Below are 24,360 nucleotides of genomic sequence, written 5' to 3'. Positions count from 1 at the left end.
CCCCCTCAGTACAGAGCGGTTCAATCCCTTTCTCCCTCCTCATGATGTCCCATAATCCTCCTCAGTACAGAGCGGTTCAATCCCTTTCTCCCTCCTCATGATGTCCCATAATCCTCCTCAGTACAGAGCAGTTCAATCCCTTTCTCCCTCCTCATGATGTCCCATAATCCCCCTCAGTACAGAGCGGTTCAATCCCTTTCTCCCTCCTCATGATGTCCCATAATCCTCCTCAGTACAGAGCGGTACAATCCCTTTCTCCCTCCTCATGATGTCCCATAATCCTCCTCAGTACAGAGCGGTTCAATCCCTTTCTCCCTCCTCATGATGTCCCATAATCCCCCTCAGTACAGAGCGGTTCAATCCCTTTCTCCCTCCTCATGATGTCCCATAATCCCCCTCAGTACAGAGCGGTTCAATCCCTTTCTCCCTCCTCGTGATGTCCCATAATCCTCCTCAGTACAGAGCGGTTCAATCCCTTTCTCCCTCCTCATGATGTCCCATAATCCCCCTCAGTACAGAGCGGTTCAATCCCTTTCTCCCTCCTCATGATGTCCCATAATCCCCCTCAGTACAGAGCGGTTCAATCCCTTTCTCCCTCCTCATGATGTCCCATAATCCCCCTCAGTACAGAGCGGTTCAATCCCTTTCTCCCTCCTCATGATGTCCCATAATCCCCCTCAGTACAGAGCGGTTCAATCCCTTTCTCCCTCCTCATGATGTCCCATAATCCTCCTCAGTACAGAGCGGTTCAATCCCTTTCTCCCTCCTCATGATGTCCCATAATCCTCCTCAGTACAGAGCGGTTCAATCCCTTTCTCCCTCCTCATGATGTCCCATAATCCTCCTCAGTACAGAGCGGTTCAATCCCTTTCTCCCTCCTCATGATGTCCCATAATCCCCCTCAGTACAGAGCGGTTCAATCCCTTTCTCCCTCCTCATGATGTCCCATAATCCCCCTCAGTACAGAGCGGTTCAATCCCTTTCTCCCTCCTCATGATGTCCCATAATCCCCCTCAGTACAGAGCGGTTCAATCCCTTTCTCCCTCCTCATGATGTCCCATAATCCTCCTCAGTACAGAGCGGTTCAATCCCTTTCTCCCTCCTCATGATGTCCCATAATCCTCCTCAGTACAGAGCGGTTCAATCCCTTTCTCCCTCCTCATGATGTCCCATAATCCTCCTCAGTACAGAGCGGTTCAATCCCTTTCTCCCTCCTCATGATGTCCCATAATCCTCCTCAGTACAGAGCGGTTCAATCCCTTTCTCCCTCCTCATGATGTCCCATAATCCTCCTCAATACAGAGCGGTTCAATCCCTTTCTCCCTCCTCATGATGTCCCATAATCCCCCTCAGTACAGAGCGGTTCAATCCCTTTCTCCCTCCTCATGATGTCCCATAATCCTCCTCAGTACAGAGCGGTTCAATCCCTTTCTCCCTCCTCATGATGTCCCATAATCCTCCTCAGTACAGAGCGGTTCAATCCCTTTCTCCCTCCTCATGATGTCCCATAATCCTCCTCAGTACAGAGCGGTTCAATCCCTTTCTCCCTCCTCATGATGTCCCATAATCCCCCTCAGTACAGAGCGGTTCAATCCCTTTCTCCCTCCTCATGATGTCCCATAATCCCCCTCAGTACAGAGCGGTTCAATCCCCTTCTCCCTCCTCATGATGTCCCATAATCCCCCTCAGTACAGAGCGGTTCAATCCCTTTCTCCCTCCTCATGATGTCCCCATCTAAATATACAGCTGTCAGATGAAACGGGAACAAAACTAAAAAGGTTGAGTGGACTTCCATTCTCCTTAAAAACATCAAGAGACGGAAGGTGAGATGTTCCTACTGCCTGATAAACTGAACTAAACTGAATCTGGTGTACATACTGCCTGATGAACTGAACTGAATCTGGTGTACATACTGCCTGATGAACTGAACTGAATCTAGAGGTGAGGTGTACATACTGCCTAATGAACTGAATCTGGAGGTGAGGTGTACATACTGCCTGATGAACTGAACTGAACCTGGTGTACATACTGCCTAATGAACTGAATCTAGAGGTGAGGTGTACATACTGCCTAATGAACTGAATCTGGAGGTGAGGTGTACATACTGCCTGATGAACTGAACTGAACCTGGTGTACATACTGCCTAATGAACTGAATCTAGAGGTGAGGTGTACATACTGCCTAATGAACTGAATCTAGAGGTGAGGTGTACATACTGCCTGATGAACAGAACTGAATCTAGAGGTGAGGTGTACATACTGCCTGATGAACAGAACTGAATCTAGAGGTGAGGTGTACATACTGCCTGATGAACTGAACTGAATCTAGAGGTGAGGTGTACATACTGCCTGATGAACTGAACTGAATCTAGAGGTGAGGTGTACATACTGCCTGATGAACTGAACTGAATCTAGAGGTGAGGTGAACATACTGCCTGATGAACTGAACTGAATCTGGAGGTGAGGTGTACATACTGCCTGATGAACTGAATCTGGAGGTGAGGTGTACATACTGCCGAATGAACTGAATCTAGAGGTGAGGTGTACATACTGCCTAATGAACTGAATCTGGAGGTGAGGTGTACATACTGCCTGATGAACTGAATCTAGAGGTGAGGTGTACATACTGCCTGATGAACAGAACTGAATCTAGAGGTGAGGTGTACATACTGCCTGATGAACTGAATCTGGAGGTGAGGTGTACATACTGCCTAATGAACTGAATCTAGAGGTGAGGTGTACATACTGCCTGATGAACTGAATCTAGAGGTGAGGTGTACATACTGCCTAATGAACTGAATCTGGAGGTGAGGTGTACATACTGCCTAATGAACTGAATCTGGAGGTGAGGTGTACATACTGCCGAATGAACTGAATCTAGAGGTGAGGTGTACATACTGCCTGATGAACTGAACTGAATCTGGAGGTGAGGTGTACATACTGCCTGATGAACTGAACTGAATCTAGAGGTGAGGTGTACATACTGCCTGATGAACTGAATCTAGAGGTGAGGTGTACATACTGCCTGATGAACTGAATCTGGAGGTGAGGTGTACATACTGCCTAATGAACTGAATCTAGAGGTGAGGTGTACATACTGCCTGATGAACTGAATCTAGAGGTGAGGTGTACATACTGCCTAATGAACTGAATCTGGAGGTGAGGTGTACATACTGCCTGATGAACTGAATCTAGAGGTGAGGTGTACATACTGCCTGATGAACTGAATCTAGAGGTGAGGTGTACATACTGCCTGATGAACTGAATCTAGAGGTGAGGTGTACATACTGCCTGATGAACTGAACTGCCTCCTCATACTTCATCCCGCCCTCGATCAGAGCCAGAGCCACCAGCACAGGAGCCCTGGAGGGAGAAACACAAAGAAACAGCCTTTACATGCTGCTACTAATACTGGGACTTAAAGACACAGTCAGACTGCTACTAATACTGGGACTTAAAGACACAGTCAGACTGCTACTACAACGCTCTAACCACTAGGTTACTGGGACTTAAAGACACAGTCAGACTGCTACTAATACTGGGACTTAAAGACACAGTCAGACTGCTACTAATACTGGGACTTAAAGACACAGTCAGACTGCTACTACAACGCTCTAACCACTAGGTTACTGGGACTTAAAGACACAGTCAGACTGCTACTACAACGCTCTAACCACTAGGTTACTGGGACTTAAAGACACAGTCAGACTGCTACTAATACTGGGACTTAAAGACACAGTCAGAACCTTATGGGCCCTGGTCAAAAGTAGTGCACTTAATAGGGAATATAGCGCCATTTGGGACGTTAGAAACAGCATTCCCATATTAAGACGGGGAATTAAAGACTTCCACTAGTGTCCTTCCTGTTATGCCCCCAGCAACGTGTCTCTCCATGTTGTCACAACACAGACAGTTCCCAGGGAATGGAGTTCATTCTGGTTTGGACAAAGGAAAGCCCTGCAGCGCGTTAAGAGCTGGAACTAGTTGTGCTGTATTTGGCCACTAATATTTACAGGTAACAAATCATTAGGAAAAGCTGTCGCCCACTTTCCCCTTTTCTAGCCTTATATGGGTTGTTGCTGTGGTTACGGTAAGTCAGTGTGGAAATAGAGAGCTGAAGAGCATAACACCACGAACACAAACACGGGACTTCTAGGAATCAGTGAAACAGATGAGGTGCCTGCCTGCATAGACACGAGACATTCAAACATATTCATCTGTCTAACTCTACCCTGTCAAGCCATATCAGCCCCCAGACCACTGAGATGTTGCAGAGGTTACCAGCTGAAAGCCAAAGACTCCCCAGCTGATTAACAGGACAACAAACAGTTCAGAGTAAAGTAAACATTGGCGCCCTGTCAAAAACCACAGACGAGTCCCAGAGGACGTCTCCAGTACGTCAGAGATAGACGGTGCTTCACCAACCCAGGGAGGGGAGGCTGGGTGGCTCCTTCAGCTAACACAGGAGGGGAGGGAGAGAAGAGCCTGGGGAGGGCAGGGTGGCTCCTTCAGCTAACACAGGAGGGGAGGGAGAGAAGAGCCTGGGGAGGGCAGGGTGGCTCCTTCAGCTAACACAGGAGGGGAGGGAGAGAAGAGCCTGGGGAGGGCAGGGTGGCTCCTTCAGCTAACACAGGAGGGGAGGGAGAGAAGAGCCTGGGGAGGGCAGGGTGGCTCCTTCAGCTAACACAGGAGGGGAGGGAGAGAAGAGCCTGGGGAGGCCAGGGAGCAGGGTGGCTCCTTCAGCTAACACAGGAGGGGAGGGAGAGAAGAGCCTGGGGAGGCCAGGGAGCTGGGTGGCTCCTTCAGCTAACACAGGAGGGGAGGGAGGGAAGAGCCTGGGGAGGCCAGGGAGCTGGGTGGCTCCTTCAGCTAACACAGGAGGGGAGGGAGAGAAGAGCCTGGGGAGGGCAGGGTGGCTCCTTCAGCTAACACAGGAGGGGAGGGAGAGAAGAGCCTGGGGAGGGCAGGGTGGCTCCTTCAGCTAACACAGGAGGGGAGGGAGAGAAGAGCCTGGGGAGGGCAGGGTGGCTCCTTCAGCTAACACAGGAGGGGAGGGAGAGAAGAGCCTGGGGAGGGCAGGGTGGCTCCTTCAGCTAACACAGGAGGGGAGGGAGAGAAGAGCCTGGGGAGGGCAGGGAGCTGGGTGGCTCTTTCAGCTAACACAGGAGGGGAGGGAGGGAAGAGCCTGGGGAGGGCAGGGAGCAGGGTGGCTCCTTCAGCTAACACAGGAGGGGAGGGAGAGAAGAGCCTGGGGAGGGCAGGGAGCTCGGTGGCTCCTTCAGCTAACACAGGAGGGGAGGGAGGGAAGAGCCTGGGGAGGCCAGGGAGCTGGGTGGCTCCTTCAGCTAACACAGGAGGGGAGGGAGAGAAGAGCCTGGGGAGGGCAGGGTGGTTCCTTCAGCTAACACAGGAGGGGAGGGAGAGAAGAGCCTGGGGAGGGCAGGGAGCTGGGTGGCTCCTTCAGCTAACACAGGAGGGGAGGGAGAGAAGAGCCTGGGGAGGGCAGGGTGGCTCCTTCAGCTAACACAGGAAGGGGAATGGAAGAGCCTGGGGAGGCCAGGGAGCTGGGTGGCTCCTTCAGCTAACACAGGAGGGGAATGGAAGAGCCTGGGGAAGTCAGTGGATTGCGGAGGGGGGGGGGGGCTCCTTCAGCTTACCCAGGAGGGGAGGGAAACAGGGCTCCTTCAGCTAACACAGGAGGGGAGGGAAACAGGGGCTCCTTCAGCTTCCTACCAATGAGCTCAACCATTATTAGTACCAAAGGCCTGGTTTAACCTCGTTTAATGGCTCCCTATTGCCCACAGTGCTCTGGTCAAAAGTAGTGCACTATGTATAGAATAGGGTACCATTTGAGACATTTTCTCCTCTACTGGCTAGCTAATATACTCCATCGGTACAGATGTGACTCGTTGTCTCTCCTCTGCCATAGAGGACACCCGAAGGAACACCAGACAGGACAGGGCTAAAATGAGCCTGGTAACCAGATCAGTTTGTGCTTCTATTTAGTCAACTCCTCTGTTATGTTGGTTGGCATGCCAACCGTAAGAACTAATGTACGGCACGGCCAACCGTAAGAACTAATGTAGGGCACGGCCAACCGTAAGAACTAATGTAAGGCACGGCCAACCGTAAGAACTAATGTAGGGCACGGCCAACCGTAAGAACTAATGTAAGGCACGGCCAACCATAAGAACTAATGTAGGGCACGGCCAACCGTAAGAACTAATGTAGGGCACGGCCAACCATAATAACTAATGTAGGGCACGGCCAACCATAAGAACTAATGTAGGGCACGGCCAACCATAAGAACTAATGTAGGGCACGGCCAACCATAAGAACTAATGTAGGGCACGGCCAACCATAAGAACTAATGTAAGGCACGGCCAACCATAAGAACTAATGTAGGGCACGGCCAACCATAAGAACTAATGTAGGGCACGGCCAACCATAAGAACTAATGTAAGGCACGGCCAACCATAAGAACTAAGGCACGGCCAACCATAAGAACTAATGTACGGCACGGCCAACCATAAGAACTAATGTACGGCACGGCCAACCGTAAGAACTAATGTACGGCACGGCCAACCGTAAGAACTAATGTAGGGCACGGCCAACCGTAAGAACTAATGTAAGGCACGGCCAACCGTAAGAACTAATGTAAGGCACGGCCAACCGTAAGAACTAATGTACGGCACGGCCAACCATAAGAACTAATGTAAGGCACGGCCAACCGTAAGAACTAATGTAAGGCACGGCCAACCATAAGAACTAATGTAAGGCACGGCCAACCGTAAGAACTAATGTAGGGCACGGCCAACCATAAGAACTAATGTAAGGCACGGCCAACCATAAGAACTAATGTAGGGCACGGCCAACCATAAGAACTAATGTAAGGCACGGCCAACCATAAGAACTAATTGTAGGGCACGGCCAACCATAAGAACTAATGTAGGGCACGGCCAACCATAAGAACTAATGTAGGGCACGGCCAACCATAAGAACTAATTGTAGGGCACGGCCAACCATAAGAACTAATGTAGGGCACGGCCAACCATAAGAACTAATGTAAGGCACGGCCAACCGTAAGAACTAATGTAAGGCACGGCCAACCGTAAGAACTAATGTACGGCACGGCCAACCGTAAGAACTAATGTAAGGCACGGCCAACCGTAAGAACTAATGTACGGCACGGCCAACCGTAAGAACTAATGTAAGGCACGGCCAACCGTAAGAACTAATGTAAGGCACGGCCAACCGTAAGAACTAATGTAAGGCACGGCCAACCGTAAGAACTAATGTAAGGCACGGCCAACCGTAAGAACTAATGTAAGGCACGGACAACCGTAAGAACTAATGTACGGCACGGCCAACCGTAAGAACTAATGTAAGGCACGGCCAACCATAAGAACTAATGTACAGCACGGCCAACCATAAGAACGTAGGGCACGGCCAACCATAAGAACTAATGTAGGGCACGGCCAACCATAAGAACTAATGTAGGGCACGGCCAACCATAAGAACTAATGTAGGGCACGGCCAACCATAAGAACTAATGTAGGGCACGGCCAACCATAAGAACTAATGTAGGGCACGGCCAACCATAAGAACTAATGTAGGGCACGGCCAACCATAAGAACTAATGTAAGGCACGGCCAACCATAAGAACTAATGTACGGCACGGCCAACCATAAGAACTAATGTAAGGCACGGCCAACCATAAGAACTAATGTAAGGCACGGCCAAACATAAGAACTAATGTAGGGCACGGCCAACCATAAGAACTAATGTAAGGCACGGCCAACCATAAGAACTAATGTAAGGCACGGCCAACCATAAGAACTAATGTAGGGCACGGCCAACCATAAGAACTAATGTAAGGCACGGCCAACCATAAGAACTAATGTAGGGCACGGCCAACCATAAGAACTAATGTAGGGCACGGCCAACCATAAGAACTAATGTAAGGCACGGCCAACCATAAGAACTAAGGCACGGCCAACCATAAGAACTAATGTACGGCACGGCCAACCATAAGAACTAATGTACGGCACGGCCAACCGTAAGAACTAATGTACGGCACGGCCAACCGTAAGAACTAATGTAGGGCACGGCCAACCGTAAGAACTAATGTAAGGCACGGCCAACCGTAAGAACTAATGTAAGGCACGGCCAACCGTAAGAACTAATGTACGGCACGGCCAACCATAAGAACTAATGTAAGGCACGGCCAACCGTAAGAACTAATGTAAGGCACGGCCAACCATAAGAACTAATGTAAGGCACGGCCAACCGTAAGAACTAATGTAGGGCACGGCCAACCATAAGAACTAATGTAAGGCACGGCCAACCATAAGAACTAATGTAGGGCACGGCCAACCATAAGAACTAATGTAAGGCACGGCCAACCATAAGAACTAATTGTAGGGCACGGCCAACCATAAGAACTAATGTAGGGCACGGCCAACCATAAGAACTAATGTAGGGCACGGCCAACCATAAGAACTAATGTAGGGCACGGCCAACCATAAGAACTAATGTAAGGCACGGCCAACCATAAGAACTAATGTAGGGCACGGCCAACCATAAGAACTAATGTAGGGCACGGCCAACCATAAGAACTAATGTAGGGCACGGCCAACCATAAGAACTAATGTAGGGCACGGCCAACCATAAGAACTAATGTAAGGCACGGCCAACCATAAGAACTAATGTAGAGCACGGCCAACCATAAGAACTAATGTAGGGCACGGCCAACCATAAGAACTAATGTAAGGCACGGCCAACCATAAGAACTAATTGTAGGGCACGGCCAACCATAAGAACTAATGTAGGGCACGGCCAACCATAAGAACTAATGTAGGGCACGGCCAACCATAAGAACTAATGTAGGGCACGGCCAACCATAAGAACTAATGTAAGGCGCGGCCAACCATAAGAACTAATGTAGGGCACGGCCAACCATAAGAACTAATGTAGGGCACGGCCAACCATAAGAACTAATGTAGGGCACGGCCAACCATAAGAACTAATGTAGGGCACGGCCAACCATAAGAACTAATGTAAGGCACGGCCAACCATAAGAACTAATGTAGAGCACGGCCAACCATAAGAACTAATGTAGGGCACGGCCAACCGTAAGAACTAATGTACGACACGGCCAACCGTAAGAACTAATGTACGGCACGGCCAACCGTAAGAACTAATGTACGGCACGGCCAACCGTAAGAACTAATGTACGGCACGGCCAACCGTAAGAACTAATGTACGGCACGGCCAACCGTAAGAACTAATGTAAGGCACGGCCAACCGTAAGAACTAATGTAGGGCACGGCCAACCATAAGAACTAATGTAGGGCACGGCCAACCATAAGAACTAATGTAGGGCACGGCCAACCATAAGAACTAATGTACGGCACGGCCAACCATAAGAACTAATGTAAGGCACGGCCAACCATAAGAACTAATGTAAGGCACGGCCAAACATAAGAACTAATGTAGGGCACGGCCAACCATAAGAACTAATGTAAGGCACGGCCAACCATAAGAACTAATGTAGGGCACGGCCAACCATAAGAACTAATGTAGGGCACGGCCAAACATAAGAACTAATGTAGGGCACGGCCAACCATAAGAACTAATGTAAGGCACGGACAACCATAAGAACTAATGTAGAGCATGGCCAACCATAAGAACTAATGTAGGGCACGGACAACCATAAGAACTAATGTACGACACGGCCAACCATAAGAACTAATGTAGGGCACGGACAAAGGGAGACCTGAGGCTCAACTACAGAACATACATTACAAGTCTGGGCATGGCCAACCAGAATACAGCTAACTGGCATTTCACAAGACAACTGGCTACATCCCAAATGGCACCCTATTCCCTATATAGTGCACTACGTTTGACCAGAGTTTTGGTGAGCTAACTAGTAGAGATCCAATCTGAGAGGATACACTTAGACACACAATAGAAATAAACGCTGCTTCAACGTTTTTCAGACCTCAACCTCTGTGCTTTGAATAATAAACGGTGGATTAGTTGTGAAGGAGTGGCCCTTGGCTAACAGTTGACTTTGGCTTGGTTCTGTCTGCATGCTGAGAGAGGGCCCTGGCCAGGCTGTAGGAGAAGGGGAGAGACTGGTGGCTGCTGGGACAGTGGCCGTCACAGTGGGTGGAGGACACTGCAGCCGTGTGATCTTGGTTCAACTGTCTCACCCAATCAGAACCCTAAGACAGAAGAGTTTTAATGATCCGTACCGTCCCAGCCCGGCAACACAGTGCACCGCCACGCAGCAGCCAGGGTCCTCACGGAACCTAGTCTTCAGCAGGTTCAGCCAATCATCTACGATCTTAGTGGGAGGAGGGGCACCGTCGTCAAAGGCCCAGTCCTGGAAAATACAAAATACATTCACATTAGAAAACAATGGAACTGTCCACACAATGTGGACATTGGTCTTCGGCATCACATCATAAATAGTACAGTTCTGTCTCTCTGACAGAAACAGCTGATTAGCATTGGCACTCTGAGGGAGCCCATTGTTACGAGACCAAGCAGCTCTACACTGCACCCCTACCTACTTCAAACTGAGGAACCAGACAAAGCAGAATTCCCTACTGAGGGTGAATGTATTAAAAGAGTTTGTGAAGCGCTGCATGTCTGAAACAACTGGTTCCATGCCGCTGCACACTGTGAAATGAGACATCTGTACCCACGTAACAGGGAGGAACGCAGAGTGTACCAACCTCAGTCATCTAAACATGACTCGCAACATGAACCAACTGTCCCCACAGACAACACACTGTGTCCTTCCTACACTATTTCACTGTTCCTGACATCTCAACAAACACCTCCCATCCAAACAGTGGGAACATTCAGTCAGCGACTGGTGGTATCTGAGGGCCTAGATTCATCTCAAATGGTACCCTAATTCCCTATATAGTGCACTACAATAGGGCTCTGGTCAAAGGTAGTGCACAATGTAGGCAATAGGGTGCCATTTGGGACACATAACATGTTCCATCAGCACCCACAACATCAGGAAAGCCTTCTGTCAACACAGACAACACTATAAGGGGTTTGTTTATAGTTGGTGCAGAACCACAACAGAGAACAGATGTGTGGTCACCTCTTCTTCACTGAGTGAACTGTGGTGAACTGTTTGTTTTCAACATTTAATTGGTTTGGCTAGTGTACATTAAAATCAGTCGGTTGGATACAATGTATTGTTCTGGCCATGTTGGGCTACCATCCTCTATAATGACAAACACTCCTTCATTGAAGGATTAGACAGTGATGGTAGATTAACCAAGACATCCAGCACCTGGTCAGATACAGACCTAATGCACCATACAGCATCAAGGATGCTCAAACCAGCTGTTTGACTCCTCCATTGGACAGATGAAGGCTTAAAGCGGAAACCATGCGTGTCTAGGAGGGATCAGTCACACTAGAGACCCATCAGACACTATCACATCCGGCCGTGATTGGGAGTCCTATAGGGCGGCGCACAACTGTCCCAGCGTCGTCCGGGTTTGGCCGGTGTAGGCCGTCATTGTAAATAAGAATTTGTTCTTAACTGGCAAACACACACACAGAGAGAGAGAGTCATCTCTTATCTTCTAGTGGAGTGGGACTTCCAACACCACAATACCTGCTCCCAGGGACAAACATCTTGTGTGTTTGACAACAATGTGTTACCAAGACAACAACTCCCTTCAAAAGCCCTTGGGGGCTCAGCTGAGCCAGGGGATCACAGGCCTGGCTGGGAAAGATGTTATGATGACATCACTATTTCACACTGCCATGAATAGAAGGGTGCAACTGGGACTTTCTCTCTCAAAAAAACAAAACAATGCTGGGGTTAAGGGTCGTTCCACATGGACACTGCAGGCTGCATCCCAAACGAGTCATAGGACCCAGAGCCCAGGGTCAGGACCACACCAGGGGTCGGGGACCACACCAGGGCTCGGGACCACACCAGGGCTCGGGACCACACCAGGGCTCGGGACCACACCAGGGGTCGGGGACCACACCAGGGGTCGGGGACCACACCAGGGGTCGGGACCACACCAGGGGTCGGGGACCACACCAGGGGTCGGGGACCACACCAGGGGTCGGGGACCACACCAGGGGTCGGGGACCACACCAGGGGTCGGGGACCACACCAGGGGTCGGGGACCACACCAGGGGTCGGGGACCACACCAGGGGCCGGGACCACACCAGGGGCCGGGATACTCATTAGTATCGTGACAAGGAAACAAAACATCAAGCGGCTGGAACGTTTTGGGGAAAACAGACATAATGTTGGAAACATCATTATGTCGTCATCCAGAGTCACATGGCTTTTCAAACTACAGCCACAACAACCTGCAGGTTAAAGGATCAACGAGTTTGGTCTGCTTCGAGTTTACATTTTTGCCAAGGAAAAAAAATGTGCGATACTGTTAAGGTCACAGCCCTACCAGAACCTAGAGGATTCTGGTGCAAAGTAATGCAACATATAGGATATTAGGGCGCCATTTTGGACGCACACAGGATCTATTCTACCAGTAACACACACAGCAGGACCCATTCTACCAGTAACACACACAGCAGGACCCATTCTACCAGTAACACACACAGCAGGACCCATTCTACCAGTAACACACACAGCAGGACCCATTCTACCAGTAACACACACAGCAGGACCCATTCTACCAGTAACACACACAGCAGGACCCATTCTACCAGTAACACACACAGCAGGATCCATTCTACCAGTAACACACACAGCAGGACCCATTCTACCAGTAACACACACAGCAGGACCCATTCTACCAGTAACACACACAGCAGGACCCATTCTACCAGTAACACACACAGCAGGACCCATTCTACCAGTAACACACACAGAAGGACCCATTCTACCAGTAACACACACAGCAGGACCCATTCTACCAGTAACACAGGCAAAACCCACAACAGGATCCATTCTACCAGTAACACACAGGCAAAATCCACAACATGATCCATTCTACCAGTAACACACACAGGCAAAACCCACAACAGGATCCATTCTACTCTCTGTTCAATGTTCCAGGAAGGACAGGGATCCTGTACATGGCAAGGCCTGACCCTAACCTCACATGAAATGCCTTGAATTGCTCTGCATCCTGTTGTGGATATCTAAAGAAGTTGTGGGCATCAAGATAAGGAGAAGTCACCACAACACCGAAGATACAGAAATGTCCATTTTACATGTCTGTTCTGACGCCACAGAACTCCATAATGGGTGAACCTGTTGTGACAACCTTGAGAGTAAATCTCTCCCTAATAGAATCTTCGACTGTAGAGAGGATGTGGTTAAAAATAACATTTACATCTACTAAGAGGTGAACAGAGCCGCCTGGTATGTCAACAGTAAGCTATTCATATCGTGAAGCTCATTCCAAGTCCAACCAATGCAGCCCAGCGCTTGAGACAAGAGCTTGGAGGAGGAGGAGGCAGTGTTCTAATTGTGGCCCGAAGAACGTCTTGGGCCGTTTCTCGGAACCCCCAGAACAGACCTCGTCACCATGGTATCCTTCTTCCTCTGCAACTTGACTCTCATACGACAACCAGCGAGACGTTTGGCAGAGTGTAGGTCTCAAATCTGGCAGCCTATTCCCTTCGTAGTACAGTGCACTACTTATGATTAGGGCCCATACAGCTCTGCACAAAAGTAGTGCACTATATGGACACAATAGGGTGCCATTTTGGGCCACTTCCTGAATGAGTCCACAGTCCCTTTATATCAGCCAGCTGAATGTTATCACATGCTACAGAGGATGGTCTATGTTAAGTCAGTCACAAGGTGGATGGACGCACCTCTGGTACTTACCACTGTTATTACTGGTTATATATGGCCTCCAAATATACCCACACCATTACTGATACACTGGTAAGACTAAAGAAACCTGCAAAAGCAGAGATCGAGGGAGTAACATTTCTCCATATAATGCCAATAAATAACCTCTTTGAGCAACGAAGGCATCACCAGCCATGTCAGACAGAACAGCACATTACACAGCGTGCTGAATGAGACAGACAACATGGTTTTCATCTGGAGTTCAGGGAGATGTGGAGGGGAACAGGGAACTGGGTTTCACCTGCCAGCCAGTCTCTCTCAGCTGGTGGCTAATCTTCTGCTCTCTGCTGTGTTCCTATTGAAGAGGAGGCACTGAGCCAGTCAGTCAGCAAGTGTACACGGGTACGTCCCAAATGGCACCCTATTCCCTACATAGTGCACTACCTTTGACCAGAGCCGGACTCAGTCAGCCAGGATACAAGGCTCTCTCTCACACAGGGAAGAGCAGAGAGAGGACTCAGTCAGCCAGGATACAAGGCTCTCTCTCACACAGGGAAGAGAAGACAGAGGACTCTGTCACTCTGATAACACAACAGACAGAGAGTGGTTAAGGGCCTTATGTAACCCGGGCCTCTAGTTATCTCTACATCCCTACATTCTTCTCATCTGATGCTACCCCTCCTCTGAGAGGGTACTCGCTCTCTGCTCCCAACAACGTTATTAACTCAGAGGGAGAGAAAGGAGAGAGAGAGAGAGAGAGAGAGACAGAGAGAGAGAAAGGAGAGAGAGAAAGGCGAGTGAAGAAAAAGAAAGACCAGGTGAGAGGAGAGGATGTTGGGAGACAAGAGAGGAGTAAACCATGAGGTAAACCCTGACGCTGAGCCAGATGTGTGTGTGTGTGTGTGTGTGTGTGTGTGTGTGTGTGTGTGTTCGGGACAGGAGGTAGTGTTTCCTCTACTCCAACACATGTGCAGCAGGGTGAGATCATGAATAACATCCTCCACATGGCAGAGAGAGAGGAAACAGGGTCAGTAGGAACATACTGGAGATTTTTTTTTGAAACAGAGCGAGTAGACTAGTCTCAATGGACCAGTTGAGGTACCAGTAGACTAGTCTCAATGGACCAGTTGAGGTACCAGTAGACTAGTCTCAATGGACCAGTTGAGGTACCAGTAGACTAGTCTCAATGGACCAGTTCAGGTACCAGTAGACTAGTCTCAATGGACCAGTTGAGGTACCAGTATACTAGTCTCAATGGACCAGTTGAGGTACCAGTAGACTAGTCTCAATGGACCAGTTGAGGTACCAGTAGACTAGTCTCAATGGACCAGTTGAGGTACCAGTAGACTAGTCTCAATGGACCAGTTGAGGTACCAGTAGACTAGTCTCAATGGACCAGTTGAGGTACCAGTAGACTAGTCTCAATGGACCAGTTGAGGTACCAGTATACTAGTCTCAATGGACCAGTTGAGGTACCAGTAGACTAGTCTCAATGGACCAGTTCAGGTACCAGTAGACTAGTCTCAATGGACCAGTTCAGGTACCAGTAGACTAGTCTCAATGGACCAGTTCAGACAGCAGTAAACTAGTCTCAATGGACCAGTTCAGACAGCAGTAAACTAGTCTCAATGGACCAGTTCAGACACCAGTAGACTAGTCTCAATGGACCAGTTCAGACAGTAGCAGGCCACGTTTCACCTCATTTTGTACCTCCTGAACACCACCAGGGTCGTATTCATTAATGCACAGCGTACCAGAACTTTTGGCACCGTAACAAAACGTCTTGCAACAGAAAAATGAAAAAAAAAAAGCTTTTCTCATTGGACAAATTCAGGTCGGTCCCCCTTCGTTTCAGCCTGTTTTGCATCCGTTTGGTTCCGAGTGAATAGAACCCTAGTGAGAGAGTGTAGAGAAGAGGGATCCTATGTATGTGTGTGTGTGTGTATGTGTATGTGTATGTGTATGTGTGTGTGTGTATGTGTGTTTGTGTGTATGTGTGTGTGTGTGTGTGTGTGTGTGTGTGTGTGTGTGTGTGTGTGTGTGTATGTATGTATGTGTGTGTGTGTGTATGTGTGTGTATGTGTGTGTATGTGTGTGTATGTGTGTATGTGTGTGTATGTGTGTGTGTGTGTGTGTGTGTATGTGTGTGTATGTGTGTGTGTGTGTATGTGTAACTTTGCACACCATGACTGTGATGCCATCCTTCTCCAGAGGAGTCTTGTCGTAGGTGACCTCACACACCCGCACCACTGTTGTTGCACCATACTGCTTCAGGTCCTGGAAAAGGGAGAGGTAACTTCATCAAAACCATTCATGAGTCGGAGGTGTGACAATGACAGTTGTAATAACAGTTAGATTGATTTGGTAACCGCCCTGTCACATGACAGCTAGTTACAGTGGTAATACCAATCAGACCGAGTAGGATTAAGTTTTCCCTAGATGCTGATCTTCCATCAGTTCTGGGTTTTCCCTGAGAGGCTCACACTCTGTTCTTAGAACCAAGTTTTCAGGGTTAGCCAATCACAGATTGTCAACCAATTTAAATATTAATTGTCATCAAATTCCATTCATTGTGACATTTCCATTTTCACCTAACATGAATATTGATGAAGATTAGCCCTGGGCTAAGAGCGTGCAGTGTGAACCCAGAGGAGTAATCTGATTTTAGATCAGTTACCTAGGTACCACTTCTAACTCAGCAGGATTAGACGACCGAGAGCCAGAACAGTCTGGAAGATTCCTCTCCGTCTCACCTTGATGAAGGTGATAAAAGTTGTGTTAGTGGTGTTGTGTGGAAGGTTCCTCTCTGTCTCACCTCGATGAAGGTGATAAGAGTGGTGTTAGTGGTGTTGTGTGGAAGGTTCCTCTCTGTCTCACCTCGATGAAGGTGATAAGAGTGGTGTTAGTGGTGTTGTGTGGAAGGTTCCTCTCTGTCTCACCTCGATGAAGGTGATAAGAGTGGTGTTAGTGGTGTTGTGTGGAAGGTTCCTCTCTGTCTCGCCTCGATGAAGGTGATAAGAGTGGTGTTAGTGGTGTTGTGTGGAAGGTTCCTCTCTGTCTCACCTCGATGAAGGTGTCGAGTGTGGCGTTGGTGGGGTTGTGTGTGATGAGGAACCTCATGTTCTTGTAGGAGACCTCGACGGGGGGAGCCGGACGGTTCATTCTGGACACACTGAGGATCCCACTCTCAGGAGAAGACGCCACGACGTCGACCCAGACCCAGGGGCCCGCACCCACCCTGACAGAGGAGCACCCAGCCCACCAGCTACACTACACTGTCCTGACACAGCAGGCAGGAAGCCAGGCAGGAAGCCAAGAAGGCAGGTCACCCCTGCTAGTCTCTCTGAGGCTGAGGAACAAACCCCAGCAACAACACCCCACCTCAGAAGGACTTTACAAGGTCCTCTCAAGTCTCTCCTGTCCAGGGTGTCGTGGGGTGCTGGGAATAGAGTGGGGGTTGGACAGGGTGAAGAGTAAGGTGCCGGGGGGGGTTGGGGGGGGTGAAGAGGTAGCTGTCCGTTAGCTTACGCTGCCCTTGGCCACCGACACTCACTACCCCATCTGGTGAGTTAGTGGGCCTGCCGTCCGTCGGTCAGTCTACAGTCAGAGTGGGGGTGTCTGGGTCTGGGTGGAGAGGGCGACCTGGCTGTGGGCATTCAGGGGTGGGAGGTGCAGCAGGGCAACAGGGCCATCCTCCCCCCGGGGGGCCTGGGCTCAAGCGCTGAGATGTTGGGCGTGGCAGTAGTCACCGCTCCCCTGCAAGAACTCCATCAACGACTGGCCGGCCTGAGTGCAGCGCTGCAGAGAGAGGAGAGAGTCAGTGGGACTAACAGTCAAACCACACACACAGAGAGACAGAGGAGAGAGTCAGTGGGACTAACAGTCAAACCACACACACAGAGAGACAGAGGAGAGAGTCAGTGGGACTAACAGTCAAACCACACACACAGAGAGACAGAGGAGAGAGTCAGTGGGACTAACAGTCAAACCACACACACAGAGAGACAGAGGAGAGAGTCAGTGGGACTAACAGTCAAACCACACACACACAGAGAGACAGAGGAGAGAGAGTCAGTGGGACTAACAGTCAAACCACACACAGTTAGTTGGGGAGAGAAAGTCAGTGGGACTAACAGTCAAACCACACACAGAGAGACAGAGGAGAGAGTCAGTGGGACTAACAGTCAAACCACACACAGTTAGTTGGGGAGAGAAAGTCAGTGGGACTAACAGTCAAACCACACACAGTTAGTTGGGGAGAGAAAGTCAGTGGGACTAACAGTCAAACCACACACAGTTAGTTGGGGAGAGAAAGTCAGTGGGACTAACAGTCAAACCACACACAGTTAGTTGGGGGGAGAGAAAGTCAGTGGGACTAACAGTCAAACCACACACAGTTAGTTGGGGAGAGAGAGTCAGTGGGACTAACAGTCAAACCACACACAGTTAGTTGGGGAGAGAGAGTCAGTGGGACTAACAGTCAAACCACACACAGTTAGTTGGGGAGAGAAAGTCAGTGGGACTAACAGTCAAACCACACACAGTTAGTTGGGGAGAGAAAGTCAGTGGGACTAACAGTCAAACCACACACAGTTAGTTGGGGAGAGAAAGTCAGTGGGACTAACAGTCAAACCACACACAGTTAGTTGGGGAGAGAGTCAGTGGGACTAACAGTCAAACCACACACACACACAGAGGAGAGAGTCAGTGGGACTAACAGTCAAACCACACACAGTTAGTTGGGGAGAGAAAGTCAGTGGGACTAACAGTCAAACCACACACAGTTAGTTGGGGAGAGAAAGTCAGTGGGACTAACAGTCAAACCACACACAGTTAGTTGGGGAGAGAAAGTCAGTGGGACTAACAGTCAAACCACACACAGTTAGTTGGGGAGAGAAAGTCAGTGGGACTAACAGTCAAACCACACACAGTTAGTTGGGGAGAGAGAGTCAGTGGGACTAACAGTCAAACCACACACAGTTAGTTGGGGAGAGAGAGTCAGTGGGACTAACAGTCAAACCACACAGTTAGTTGGGGAGAGAGAGTCAGTGGGACTAACAGTCAAACCACACAGTTAGTTGGGGAGAGAAAGTCAGTGGGACTAACAGTCAAACCACACAGTTAGTTGGGGAGAGAGAGTCAGTGGGACTAACAGTCAAACCACACAGTTAGTTGGGGAGAGAGAGTCAGTGGGACTAACAGTCAAACCACACAGTTAGTTGGGGAGAGAAAGTCAGTGGGACTAACAGTCAAACCACACAGTTAGTTGGGGAGAGAAAGTCAGTGGGACTAACAGTCAAACCACACACAGTTAGTTGGGGAGAGAGAGTCAGTGGGACTAACAGTCAAACCACACAGTTAGTTGGGGAGGAGAAAGTCAGTGGGACTAACAGTCAAACCACACACAGTTAGTTGGGGAGAGAAAGTCAGTGGGACTAACAGTCAAACCACACAGTTAGTTGGGGAGAGAGTCAGAGGGACTAACAGTCAAACCACACACAGTTAGTTGGGGAGAGAGAGTCAGTGGGACTAACAGTCAAACCACACAGTTAGTTGGGGAGAGAAAGTCAGTGGGACTAACAGTCAAACCACACACAGTTAGTTGGGGAGAGAGAGTCAGTGGGACTAACAGTCAAACCACACAGTTAGTTGGGGAGGAGAAAGTCAGTGGGACTAACAGTCAAACCACACACAGTTAGTTGGGGAGAGAGTCAGAGGGACTAACAGTCAAACCACACACAGTTAGTTGGGGAGAGAGAGTCAGTGGGACTAACAGTCAAACCACACAGTTAGTTGGAGAGAGAGTCAGTGGGACTAACAGTCAAACCACACAGTTAGTTGGGGAGAGAAAGTCAGTGGGACTAACAGTCAAACCACACAGTTAGTTGGGGAGAGAGTCAGTGGGACTAACAGTCAAACCACACAGTTAGTTGGGGAGAGAGTCAGTGGGACTAACAGTCAAACCACACAGTTAGTTGGGGAGAGAGAGTCAGTGGGACTAACAGTCAAACCACACACAGTTAGTTGGGGAGAGAAAGTCAGTGGGACTAACAGTCAAACCACACACAGTTAGTTGGGGAGAGAAAGTCAGTGGGACTAACAGTCAAACCACACAGTTAGTTGGGGAGAGAAAGTCAGTGGGACTAACAGTCAAACCACACAGTTAGTTGGGGAGAGAAAGTCAGTGGGACTAACAGTCAAACCACACACAGTTAGTTGGGGAGAGAAAGTCAGTGGGACTAACAGTCAAACCACACAGTTAGTTGGGGAGAGAAAGTCAGTGGGACTAACAGTCAAACCACACAGTTAGTTGGAGAGAGAAAGTCAGTGGGACTAACAGTCAAACCACACACAGTTAGTTGGGGAGAGAGAGTCAGTGGGACTAACAGTCAAACCACACAGTTAGTTGGGGAGGAGAAAGTCAGTGGGACTAACAGTCAAACCACACACAGTTAGTTGGGGAGAGAGTCAGAGGGACTAACAGTCAAACCACACACAGTTAGTTGGGGAGAGAGAGTCAGTGGGACTAACAGTCAAACCACACAGTTAGTTGGAGAGAGAGTCAGTGGGACTAACAGTCAAACCACACAGTTAGTTGGGGAGAGAAAGTCAGTGGGACTAACAGTCAAACCACACAGTTAGTTGGGGAGAGAGTCAGTGGGACTAACAGTCAAACCACACAGTTAGTTGGGGAGAGAGTCAGTGGGACTAACAGTCAAACCACACAGTTAGTTGGGGAGAGAGAGTCAGTGGGACTAACAGTCAAACCACACACAGTTAGTTGGGGAGAGAAAGTCAGTGGGACTAACAGTCAAACCACACACAGTTAGTTGGGGAGAGAAAGTCAGTGGGACTAACAGTCAAACCACACAGTTAGTTGGGGAGAGAAAGTCAGTGGGACTAACAGTCAAACCACACAGTTAGTTGGGGAGAGAAAGTCAGTGGGACTAACAGTCAAACCACACACAGTTAGTTGGGGAGAGAAAGTCAGTGGGACTAACAGTCAAACCACACAGTTAGTTGGGGAGAGAAAGTCAGTGGGACTAACAGTCAAACCACACAGTTAGTTGGAGAGAGAAAGTCAGTGGGACTAACAGTCAAACCACACAGTTAGTTGGGGAGAGAAAGTCAGTGGGACTAACAGTCAAACCACACAGTTAGTTGGGGAGAGAAAGTCGAACTATTCTCCATTATCCCCAGTCAGTCAGTTCAGGACATCATTTCCTGTTTTGATCAAGCTGGGCTGAAGATCATTTGGTAAACTTTCATTCTATCAAACTACACACACAGGGTAAGGAGAGGACAGACAGATAAAAGACAGGCCAAGATAGGGCCTAAAACTAACTTGTTTGTATAGCAGCCACTGTGGCAGGTCGATACAAAAAAATCTACCAGCCAATCAGATTTTTTACCAGTCAAAAATGTGCTGCCATAATTACACAAAGAAACTGCCATGCTTAGTAATGTTTCTAAAACAATAAATGTATTACTAGTAAGAAGTTATTGGTTATATTTCTCAATGTAATTTACTATTCTGGGACCTGAGTATTTTTAACATAAATAGACAAAAAATGTTTAGCTGCCCTTTTAAGGTTACCTTGGTAACAGGGCCACTCAAGTTATCACATGTGCCTGTGTCACTAGTAGAGAGCCAACGAGGTCTCTTTTTGCTAGCAGTGGGAGGAAACTCAAACATTGAAAAAGTAACCTAGCTTGTGAACAAAACAATGAAAATTAACAAGAAATCACTGTAGGATACTTGAGTAAATTAGACCAACTTTTATGCCTGTGCCCATTACTTCTAAAAACAAATATTTCTGCACTCACAGCCCCCCAGACAGGCAGTGTTGCTGCCTGATATCTGAATCCTAATGTTATAGCTTTCTTTGTGCATTAACAGATACGAAACAAAATGGCATTAATACTTTGAAAATAGCTACTGCAGCTTTTATTTAGCTATAAATCACAACTCACTTGGGCCAATGCTTGACTATTTTTATGAAATACCCACTGTAGGGCCTGGAGTACTGCCACGCACTAACGTAGCTGGTGAATTATACATTCTTACCTGCCAACGGCAAAATCTACCCACGTTCAGCAGGTGGCGGGTGTTAATTTTAGGCCCTGGGCCTCGGTGAGGATAACTGATACCCTAGAACTGCCAATTCCACAAATAGCCCCATACGTTAAACACACACAGCGCCATACGCTAACCACACGCAGCGCCATACGCTAACCACACGCAGCGCCATACGCTAACCACACGCAGCGCCATACGCTAACCACACGCAGCGCCATACGCTAAACACACGCAGCGCCATACGCTAAACACACGCAGCGCCATACGCTAACCACACGCAGCGCCATACGCTAACCACACGCAGCGCCATACGCTAACCACACGCAGCGCCATACGCTAACCACACGCAGCGCCATACGCTAAACACACACGCAGCGCCATACGCTAACCACACACACAGCGCCATACGCTAACCACACGCAGCGCCATACGCTAACCACACACACAGCGCCATACGCTAACCACACACACAGCGCCATACGCTAACCACACGCAGCGCCATACGCTAAACACACGCAGCGCCATACGCTAAACACACGCAGCGCCATACGTCAAACACACGCAGCGCCATACGCTAACCACACGCAGCGCCATACGCTAACCACACGCAGCGCCATACGTCAAACACACGCAGCGCCATACGCTAAACACACGCAGCGCCATACGCTAACCACACGCAGCGCCATACGCTAACCACACGCAGCGCCATACGTCAAACACACGCAGCGCCATACGCTAAACACACGCAGCGCCATACGCTAAACACACGCAGCGCCATACGCTAACCACACGCAGCGCCATACGCTAAACACACGCAGCGCCATACGCTAACCACACGCAGCGCCATATGCTATCCACACATAGACCCATGTGTTAAACATACTGCATACTTCGAGATGGTAGGACACAAACGGAAAACACTGTGCAGTAGGGACACTTCTCCAGTTATTTCTCCTATTTCAGCGCTGTAGGGACACTTCTCCAGTTATTTCTCCTATTTTAGCACTGTAGGGACACTTCTCCAGTTATTCCTACAGTTAAACCACAATTCACAATCTTGATCAGGATGATACTAGTAATGTTGTTTTACCTGTAGAGACATACTGTAACCTGGCAGTGTTGTCTGTCGTAATGTTATAGGTCGCAGCCTACCGCTTAAATGTAATAAGGATGAGGTCGCAGCCTACCGCTTAAATGTAATAAGGATGAGGTCGCAGCCTACCGCTTAAATGTAATAAGGATGAGGTCGCAGCCTACCGTTTAAATGTAATAAGGATGAGGTCGCAGCCTACCGCTTAAATGTAATAAGGATGAGGTCGCAGCCTACCGCTTAAATGTAATAAGGATGAGGTCGCAGCCTACCGTTTAAATGTAATAAGGATGAGGTCGCAGCCTACCGTTTAAATGTAATAAGGATGAGGTCGCAGCCTACCGTTTAAATGTAATAAGGATGAGGTCGCAGCCTACCGGTTAAATGTAATAAGGATGAGGTCGCAGCCTACCGGTTAAATGTAATAAGGATGAGGTCGCAGCCTACCGGTTAAATGTAATAAGGATGAGGTCGCAGCCTACCGGTTAAATGTAATAAGGATGAGGTCGTAGCCTACCGTTTAAATGTAATAAGGATGAGGTTGCTGCCTAATTGAGGTAACGCGGACACACTGACAGTAATTCGATACAATCTATGGGGGCTTCAGCTTTGCAGTTATTACTACACCATCTCCTTACCAAAATAACTTCCCTCACTACCTCCTAACTGAACACATAGTAGCCAACTGTGAAGTAGAAAATACAACTGTTGAAGTCAACTGTGTGTGAAAGTAGAAGTCCAGAGTAAAACTAGCACTCAGAGAAGCCACCGTATGGTACTGCTCACCTGAGACAACTTCTTTGACAGGAAAACATCCTCAAATAGACAAGAGAAACAACAAGCAGTCTTCTTTAGATTCCTTCCTCACAGCTAAAGCCCAAGAAGCATTTCATTCCTCTGTCACCACCAGTTTGATCAAGCTCATCAAACCCCAGGTCCTCCAAGGAGTCTCTCCAACCTGTTACTCTGCAGAGCTTCCCCTTCACACTGAGCGTCCATCCACACTGCACACACCCGTGAGAAAGCTTATAGTAATCTAGGCAAATAAACCTTCACCACGCCTCTCCTACTGTTCTCTCTCTCTCTCTCTCTCTCTCTCTCTCTCTCTCTCTCTCTCTCTCTCTCTCTCTCTCTCTCTCTCTCTCTCTCTCTCTCTCTCTCTCTCTCTCTCTCTCTCTCTCTCTCTCTCTCTCTCTCTCTCTCTCTCTCTCTCTCTCTCTCTCTCTCTCTCTCTCTCTCTCTCTCTCTCTCTCTCTCTCTCTCTCTCTCTCTCTCTCTCTCTCTCTCTCTCTCTCTCTCTCTCTCTCTCTCTCTCTCTCTCTCTCTCTCTCTCTCTCTCTCTCTCTCTCTCTCTCTCTC

General features: G+C 48.8%; 1 protein-coding gene across 2 annotated transcripts in view; it reads right to left on the bottom strand.

Annotated features, from left to right (window-relative positions):
- The window catches only part of LOC135521053 (protein tyrosine phosphatase type IVA 3-like), a 67,304-nt gene that overhangs the window by 5,249 nt on the left and 37,695 nt on the right, over positions 1 to 24,360 (bottom strand). The window contains exons 1-5 of one of the 2 annotated variants that reach the window (XM_064946976.1): positions 23,788 to 24,032; positions 16,895 to 17,629; positions 16,016 to 16,108; positions 10,262 to 10,392; positions 3,288 to 3,362 (exon numbers count right to left, since the gene is read on the bottom strand). In XM_064946976.1, coding sequence (XP_064803048.1) covers positions 3,288 to 3,362; positions 10,262 to 10,392; positions 16,016 to 16,108; positions 16,895 to 16,993 — 398 coding nt within the window. In that variant the 5' untranslated portion in view covers positions 16,994 to 17,629; positions 23,788 to 24,032. Of the gene's footprint in view, positions 1 to 3,287; positions 3,363 to 10,261; positions 10,393 to 16,015; positions 16,109 to 16,894; positions 17,630 to 23,787; positions 24,033 to 24,360 lie in introns of those variants that run through there. The other variant, XM_064946977.1, reaches the window with a different exon arrangement.

Source organism: Oncorhynchus masou, chromosome 29, assembly GCF_036934945.1.
Source record: "Oncorhynchus masou masou isolate Uvic2021 chromosome 29, UVic_Omas_1.1, whole genome shotgun sequence".
Taxonomy (NCBI): Eukaryota; Metazoa; Chordata; class Actinopteri; order Salmoniformes; family Salmonidae; genus Oncorhynchus; species Oncorhynchus masou.
The sequence above is the reverse complement of the archived record's forward strand: the minus strand, read 5'-3'. Positions and strand labels throughout refer to the sequence as shown.